The sequence below is a fragment of the Ammospiza caudacuta genome, chromosome 1, assembly GCF_027887145.1.
Source record: "Ammospiza caudacuta isolate bAmmCau1 chromosome 1, bAmmCau1.pri, whole genome shotgun sequence".
Lineage (NCBI taxonomy): Eukaryota > Metazoa > Chordata > Aves > Passeriformes > Passerellidae > Ammospiza > Ammospiza caudacuta.
The window spans coordinates 153845856-153854408 of record NC_080593.1 but is presented as its reverse complement, the minus strand read 5'-3'; the positions used below and the strand labels follow the sequence as shown (position 1 = coordinate 153854408).

General features: G+C 50.5%; 1 protein-coding gene across 1 annotated transcript; it reads left to right on the top strand.

Annotated features, from left to right (window-relative positions):
* Nucleotides 1–1206: 1206 nt before the first annotated feature.
* On the top strand, nucleotides 1207–7155 carry ARC (activity regulated cytoskeleton associated protein). The gene is made up of 3 exons (XM_058811487.1): nucleotides 1207–4417; nucleotides 4944–5110; nucleotides 5501–7155. Exon 1 carries the CDS (start codon nucleotides 1668–1670, stop codon nucleotides 2880–2882), a length of 1215 nt encoding a protein of 404 aa, XP_058667470.1. The 5' UTR covers nucleotides 1207–1667; the 3' UTR covers nucleotides 2883–4417; nucleotides 4944–5110; nucleotides 5501–7155.
* Nucleotides 7156–8553: the final 1398 nt, after the last annotated feature.

Sequence of the window (8553 nt, the reverse complement as noted above, 5' to 3'; positions counted from 1 at the left end):
GGCTGAATTCCCACCAGGAACCACCGAGCCAGGAGCTTTGGGAGTGAGGACCCACCTTAAGCCTCCTTGGCACACTGCCCACCATCCTGAGGAAAGGCAGGGCACCCCCCAGCTGCCAACAGGCTCAAACCCCCTTTTGGGATTATCCCGATGGATCAGCATCCCACTGCCTCCGGCCACTGGCACTGGGAAAGGACGAGAAGGCCCCAGATGTCCTCAGCACCTCCCCGAGGGTGTTCCGACAGCGGGGAAACTCTCTCGGATTAGGGAATCCTTTATCTCTGCCTTATGTAAGACCCGGAGATTCCTTTTATGGTTGGCTTTTCCTGCCTTGTCAAGAAGCGAAGAACAAATGTAGCTTCATCTGCGCTGGTGGGCTGGCTCACTGATTAAGCATCTGATTCAAAGCTAAGTACAGAACAGGCTTTTGATGGGCGGATTTAATTCGGTGTAAAAAAGTCCAGGATGTCGTCCCCCTCCCTCACCCAAAATTCCCAAGATAGTGGTTGGTCTGGTGCAATTAAGCCGCGGGGATGACTCCCACCCACCAAAGCCTGAGAAAGTCCAGAGTGCTCCAATTTGTGCTGAAGTGGCTCCTTTGAATGTTTCCCCCCCTGCATCCCCCCCCCCCCCCTTTGCTTTTCCTTTCTCTTCTCTCTCCTTTTTTTTATTTTTTTTTCTTTTTTCCCTGCTGCTGATTTTCCACCATTCCCAGGCATTTGCATGAGGAGTGAGCTCACCCTGTGTGTGTGTGGTGAGCTCAGGGGGTGTGCGGGGGCGTCTGACACACCGCATTCCTCCTCATCCCGCCCTCCCCGAGCCCTGCCAGGGGACGCATGTTAATGATGACCTTGCTGAGTAAAGAGTTGTGGAAGGAATAAGTGTTTTTCCTGCGCTCCTAGAGGCGGAAGGTGCGATTACTCATCCATCTCTCCAACTGTCTCTCCAGCACCTTTCAAGCGCTTCTCTCGCGTCGAGTCTGGGGGCGTGAGCGAGGGGGTGGCAAGCGAGGGGAGGCTGCCAAAATCTGGGTTGCCACAGACACCGGCCTCGCTTTTCCTCCAATGAACGCCGCGCTGAGAGTGCCGGAGGAGGCTGGGCACCACCCACATGTTGAGCTGCGTGGAGTATAAGTAGATGGAGGAGCCTGGACTAGTGGCAGTTCAGACAGGGAGGAGAAGCAGCTCTTAGCATCTCCAGTGAAAGCGGTTTTCGACTCACCTAGTTTGCCCGAGGAGAAATCACCCGGATTTTTTGCTGCAGCTTCCAGCTTGTGCATCTCTTGTGATTTTTCCTCCGGCGGGGACTTTGCGGCGTTCCAGATTCCCAGCGGGATTGGACATCCTATCCAACTCCTCTCTCTCTCTGTTCCTGGAGGATCCTGGTTCTCTCTGGGACTCCCCTGAACACGTGAGACCGGCATTTCCAGCTTGGCACCGGGAGAAATTTGCCTACAACTCTCTCTGGGATCCACGTGGACCGACCAGCTCGCTCTGTGGTGATATCTGATTGGGTTGTGTTTGTGTCCAAAAGTCCTTGGAGGGGGGTTTAGAAGTCTCTGTGTGTCTCTCAGGAAGTGTTGTGGTGGGGTTTTTTTGGGATCCAGCTTTAGTGCCAGGGGCTTATTACCCAGTTTTTCTGTGTTTGCCACTCGCACGGTCGGAGCCATGCAGCTGGACAATGTCACCAGCGCGGGTGTCCACTCCTTCCAGGGGCACCGTGGAGTTGCCAACAAGCCCAATGTGATCCTGCAGATAGGGAAGTGCAGGGCAGAAATGTTGGAGCATGTCCGGAGGACCCACCGGCACCTCCTGACAGAGGTCTCCAAGCAGGTGGAGCGAGAACTGAAGGGGTTGCAGAAATCCGTGGGGAAGTTGGAGAACAACTTAGAGGACCATGTCCCAACTGAAAACCAGAGATGGAAGAAGTCCATCAAGGCCTGCCTGATTAGATGCCAGGAGACCATTGCCCACCTGGAGAGGTGGGTCAAGAGGGAGATGAATGTTTGGAAGGAGGTCTTTTTCCGCCTGGAAAAGTGGGCTGACCGCCTGGAGTCCATGGGAGGCAAATACTGCCCTGGGGAGCACGGCAAGCAGACGGTGTCCGTCGGGGTGGGAGGCCCGGAGATAAGGCCGAGTGAGGGGGAGATTTATGATTATGCCTTGGACATGAGCCAGATGTATGCCCTGACCCCTCCTCCTGGAGAGGTGCCCAGCATCCCCCAGGGCCACGATTCCTACCAGTGGGTCTCCGTGTCCGAGGATGCTCCAGCCTCCCCGGTGGAGACCCAGGTGTTTGAGGATCCCCGGGAGTTCTTGAGCCACTTGGAGGAATACTTAAAGCAGGTGGGTGGAACGGAGGAGTATTGGCTGTCTCAGATCCAAAACCACATGAACGGCCCAGCTAAAAAGTGGTGGGAGTACAAGCAGGACTCCGTCAAAAACTGGGTTGAGTTCAAGAAGGAGTTCCTGCAGTACAGCGAGGGAACTCTGACTAGGGATGCCATCAAAAGGGAGCTGGATTTGCCCCAGAAAGAGGGGGAGCCCCTGGATCAGTTCCTCTGGCGCAAGAGAGACCTGTACCAGACCCTCTATGTGGATGCAGATGAGGAGGAGATCATCCAGTACGTGGTAGGCACCCTCCAGCCCAAACTGAAGCGCTTCCTGAGCTACCCCCTGCCCAAGACCTTAGAGCAGCTGATCCAGAGGGGGAAGGAGGTCCAAGGCAACATGGAGCACTCTGAGGAGCCCAGCCCACAGAGGACCCCTGAGGTTCAGCCAGGAGACTCCGTGGAGACCGTGCCCCCCTCAACCACCGCCAGTCCCGTGCCGAGCAACGGGACTCAACCAGAGCCCCCCAGCCCCCCAGCCACTGTCATATGAGCTCCCCTCAGGGGGGTCTGGGTTCAGTGGAAGGGAGAAAGGGGGCTTATTTAGGAAGCTTCTCCTTGGAGGGAAGTTCTGGCTGAGACCTGAGGAGCGCTCAGTCCAACAGCCCAGAGCAGAGGGATTGGCTTTGCTCCTGGGGGGAGGGAGGTGGTGGGGGAGAGGCACCCCAGGATGGGGCTGCCCTCCTCACCCAGGCCGTGCCATGCTGTGGTGCTGGGGACCCTGCTGGCACCACTGCGGGGAACAGCCAATTTTATGAGAATTCCCTGACAAGAAAACTAGAGACAATCCCCAACTTGTGAAGCGGCCGCTCGGCGCTGGCAGCTCTCAAGGACTTCACAGGAGTGCAGCAGTTGGTGGAGGGTTCCTACCCATCTGGATCTCTCTTTTTCCTTCTCTCCTCCCTCCTGTCCTGAGGAGACAGCTTTCTTTTTGACCCTTGCCTGTTTTTAATTAACCTCTGGGTTTCTGTTCACTTGGCAATCTCCTGCTCTTACTTGCTCCAAAGGATTAAAGTAATTTTTTTGATTATTTTTTGGCTCAAGAAGAGAAAAAAAAATCCTATTATTTCAGGAACTGAAAGCTTTAAGAATCTGGATTATTTTCTGTGGTTTTCATTTCACTGCACCTAATACCTGCTTTAATGTGTTTCCTCTCAAGAGGGTCTTACTGGTTTACTTCTTGTCTTAGTTTCTGCTCACTCTAGTTCAAGGCCACTGCAGTGCAGAGGCAGATTTCATCCTTTCTCTGCACATTATCCTGTGCATTCAGCAGGAAACAGATTTTCTAATTAAATTCTGAGCTCATTTATTGAAGGAGCAGTCTCCTTCCTTTCAGAGAAAAGAGGGTGTTTAAGGTAGAGAGAGGAGACACCAGAGCTCTTTTGAGAGAGACTGGGGGGGAGGCAAAGGAAAAAAAAACCCTTATTCTTTGAATGAAACAAACAAACACAACCTAAATTCAGAGCAAAATATCCCCAGAGCAGCAAATTGACTCCATGCTGATGTGTGGAGACAACAGGAGCTTTTGCCATGTAAAAGCCAAAAGAAGTGAAGAGAGAGGATCTATGTGCCCCAGCACAGTTTTAGCCTGTGCATTGCTGCAGGGAGTTTCTGCTCACACAGAGAGACTCCAAATGCTCCTGGAAAAGTCGGGCACCCCTGGAGCACCTGAGGACACAGTGTTGTCTGCTCACAGAGGAATTCCTGCAACATCTCGCAACAGATGGAGATGGACTTGGACTTTGTGACTTCTTCCATGTTGAGACAGGAAACGCTCAGCACTCACCTTTGGCCAGTGCTTGATGACAGGACTGAGTGAAGCAAGGCATTCCTGAAGTTTGGCTCTCCAAAGCTTCCCGAGGCTGGACACATCTTGGGCATCATCTGCATCCACCCTCAGACCAAATAAACAGCGGGGATGCAGGCAGCAGGAGTGACCCTGGGATGCTTCTGGCACTGCCACAGCGGTGACACGTGGCACTGGTGGCTCAGAAGGCCTTTGCTGTGACTTCTTATAAGAGGCTGAAGGTAAGGAAGCTCTCTGGCATTCTCTCCTCAGAGCTAATGTCCACTAGAAACTGGGATAAAAACTCAGCAGAAAAAGGATATGAAGCATTGGGGTTGGGAGAAAGGGGAAGGGAGAGCCAGCCAAAGGGAAATACAGGAATGGGAAAAGTTTCCAAAGAGGGCAGTATCCTGAACTTTCTAATTAATATTGGAAAAGAATGGGAAGCTTCTTAATTAGCCCAGCCCCAGAATCTGCCTTGTCCTTCATGGAGAACCTCTGGGCTTGAGTCCCAACCTGAGGCAGCACATCCCAGGTCCATGCACAGCCCAGAGGAGCTGCAGGTCTGCTCTGCATCCTTGCTGGGAGCTGTTTCTCAGGAATGGTGGGAGCTCTCCTCTCACTCTTTCCCAGTTTGTCAACAGCTCAGTGTGCAGAGAAAAGGAGCATTTCTCACTGATGACCCAGGCTGAGTGATGGGGGGAGTGGGAGTCACTGCTGAGGATGAGCTGGCCATGTATTACAAGCTTTGTCTCCTCTTGCTTCCAGTGACTCACTCAGATCCTCCTCTGAGAAGGAATCACTTCGCAGCATGCAGCATTTGGGAGGAAAGCCACAGAAAAAGCTGCAAAACAAAGGCCTCAACATCAGACCTGCTCTCAGGACCCTCAGCCACCAACAGCCAGATCCACCACCTGGAGGAAAGACTGGCACAGGTAATTACATCCCATATTGCCTTGTGGGTCTGCCTTAATCCCCCCAGTGCCCCAATATATTGAACAGCCCAAGTGCAAACAGCTGTGCTGGTCTTGAAACTCAGTCCCAGGGGCTGCAGCAGCCTGGCAAGCCTGGCACCACCTGAGAGGTGGGATTTCAGCTCCTTGGTGTCAGAACCCAAGCACCAGCCCCAGTAATTGATGCTCCAGGCACTGCACATTGTGGCTTTCCCTTGGCTGGACCATGGGCAGATCCTTAAACCCCAACACCTGGTGGGTCCTCCAGGCTGCAGGCACAGCAAAATTTAATCCCAGCTCCTGAGAATTTCCCCTTTCTCCCCACTTCAAAAATCTAATAGGAGTTGTTGCATTTTTTTTTTTCTTTTTCAGCAATCCCTGCTGCTGTTGCTGAGATTCCTTCTCTGTGTCCAAGAGCTCTCCCAGGGGAGAAGAAAGTGCTGCAGGCAGACAGAGGGCAAACCATGCACCAAAGAGCCTCCCATGCAGTGCAATGCAAACATTCAAGGTGCTGAGAGCCAGAATGAAACTGGGAAGCTGCTTCCAGCTGGACAAAGAAAAGCCTGAGCTGGTCCAGGTACTCAAAGTGCTGAGAATGAAAAGAGGCCAGAACAGAAGAACCAAGTCCAGGCTTTGGGGACAGCAGGGATGCTGACTGTCTGTGAAGAGAGGATTATGCACATCTCTGCAGTCTGGGGCTGCTGGGACTCACCTAAAGAAATCTTCACTAGAAAATGATCCTTACTGAAAAAAAAAAAAAAAACAAAAACTTTCCTGATTAACTTTGCCAGGGGGCTGATCCTGCCTTGGCTACGAACCCTCCGCGCTGGCCATGCTGTAACTCACCTCTCCTGAGTCCTTTCATGCGGGTATCAGTTCCAAACCTCAAAGGGCTCCCGGAGTTTGGAGAAGCATCCTTTGGTCCAGATGCTTGTCTGAACTGTTGGAGCCTGCACATCTGGGCCAGCTGTCTTGCCAGCAAGGAGCCTTGTGAGACAGCAGGCGCTCTTTGGGTCTGCATGGGCCAGAGTTACTGCAAGAACTGGGTTCTTGTGCTGGCTTTGGAGTGACTGTTTCCATCCAGACCCAGGGAGCCCAAAAAGAGCTCGAGTTGAGCTGGACAAGACAGTTTTGGTTCATCTCTCAGCCGAAGAGGTCCAGTTGGTTCCTCTCTCTTCCAGAGCCAACTGTCCTGTGTGTGGGTGTGGGTGTGTGGGGGATGTGTGTGTGTGTTTTGAGCAAAAAATCCACATTACTTAAATTCTGTGGTGTTTTGTTGCATTTGAATCAAGCCAGAGGGACCTAAGGCACATTCCAACAAGGCTCAGCAAAAATGTCCAGGACTGGAAAATTCCATAAAACCATGTAAAGGCAGATTCCCGGGCATCATCTTAAGGTCTAAATTATATTTCATTTTGAGGTGCTTATTTTCACAGTCTCTTCCAAGGGACTAGACTGCCTCAATAGGCATTTTATTTTTCCTGCTTTTTTTAGGGAATTAGCCTGTCTGTGCTACTTGGTCATTTGGTCCTGAGTTATTTTACATTTTCAGCTGGCTTTTTGGAGTGTGCAGAACTGAATTTCCTGGACTGATTTGATTTCAATTGTCGCTCCCAGCAAACCGGAGTTTTACTTGTAGCACCCTGGTTTTTACTACCAGCCTCTCCAGGAAGGACTGGTAGTTTATTTTCCTGGGGCAGAGTCACGTGAATGAGAAGTGTGTGGATGTGTTGTACCTCTGGAACTTTAGCAGATTTCAACCACTGCATTTTTTTTTCCTCCCTAGGCGATTTTTGCATTTACTGATGAAACTACTTTAGAGGTTTTATTTTTACTAGAGATATTATTAATTCAAGCAAAAGGCAAATGCGTCGAATTGCTGCAGGTTGTAGGGGTTGAAGCCAAAAGGTCTTTGTAAGCCGACATCATCTGCCCTGGATCTGACTGGATCAGCCAGTTTATTCCTCATGTGTCATGTTGGAGTTACAAGATCACACCAAGCCACTAGAGCCTGCCAGTAGAATAGTGCTACACTCAATTTGCTATTGTAGCAAAGCCTTTTGTAGATTTATACAATAAAACTTTGAAATATCTGCTTCAATTGCTTCCTGCCTCATTTTCTGCTCTTTCTTCCTTGGTTCATGGGTGACTCAAGTATCTACTGCCCTCTGAAAATTTGGGGTTATTGGGGTTACCTGGCTTATGGAATATTTTTTCTCAGCAAAAGCATGTGGTTGACATAAAAAATGAAATGCCCTGAGTTGTTCAGACCTTAAAATTGAGTCAGATGTAGCCCATGAGGTTGGGGGAAGCTGCCCTTTGTGGGACTGTGGATCCTGCAGGGCTCTGGTTGGGTACAGCTGAGAGAAGAATCTTTGAAATTAGGACAATCGCATTCCTACTTGTGTTTGAGAAATTCACAGCAGAACTGAGGCAAGATAGGACTAAGTAAAGAAATTAAACTTCAATCAGCTCCATTTGACAACCAAAGAGCCTTTGGGAGTGATAAGCACCTGCACCCAGCAGAGATCCAGGAGCTGGGGCTTTGTTATCTGATGCATCCTCAATTCCTTGGGTTCATTACCTCTAAAACATCCAGGGGTTATCCAGGCTGGAGTCAGGGAACACAGCAGGGAAAGGAGCTCAGAGTGTTTTAAACTAAAATGTTTATTTTTAGCAATAGATTGATTTGCCACAAAGATGTTCAGCTAAAGGACTTTGCCTCTGCAGATCCTTTTCCAGAAAATCTTTGTACTCAGATGGATTTAGCCGCATTCCCTGCTCCATCCCTGGTCTTTCTCCAATGAAGGAAAATAGTCCAGGGTGGGATGCAACTGGTAAAGTGCACTTGGGTGGGACAGCTGGAGAAACAAAAGGAGTAATTCTGTTGGCAGCAGGGAATAAATGCCCAGTGGACCTCCCAGAGATCCCTTTTGACCTCAGGTTGGAAAGGCAGAGATGATCTGAAGGCCAAAGATCCCTCAAGGAGAGCTGCTGACCCTCCAGCTCTTTGGAACTCATTTAACCACAAACTCTTAGCAAGAATGAGAAGGAAATTTTTGAGATATGGTTCCACAACTGAACTCTGTCTTTGTTGCCAGAATGAGTAAAAAAGTGAGGAAAAAAGCACTGAGGGGACAGACCAGTGACAAAAGTGCTTCCAGTTGCTATGCTGGAATGCTACACGCCAACCTGTGACAGTGTAGAGAAGCTACAGGTGAGCAGGTTTTGACTTTTCATTGTCTATGGACATGGCCAAAAGTGCTCTGAACAACCTGATCCTTGCAGAACAAACCAGCAAGAGCTGCACCAGCCCTGCCAGAGTTCAAGAAGCATTTGGACAACACTCTCAGGCCCCTGATGGGATTTTTGGGGTGTTCTGTGCAGGGCCAGGAGCTGGATTCGCTGATCCTTGTGGGTCCCTT

Bases quoted from the DNA above. Each gene is read 5' to 3' on its own strand.
- ARC (XM_058811487.1), top strand. From the start codon at position 1,668: ATGCAGCTGGACAATGTCACCAGCGCGGGTGTCCACTCCTTCCAGGGG.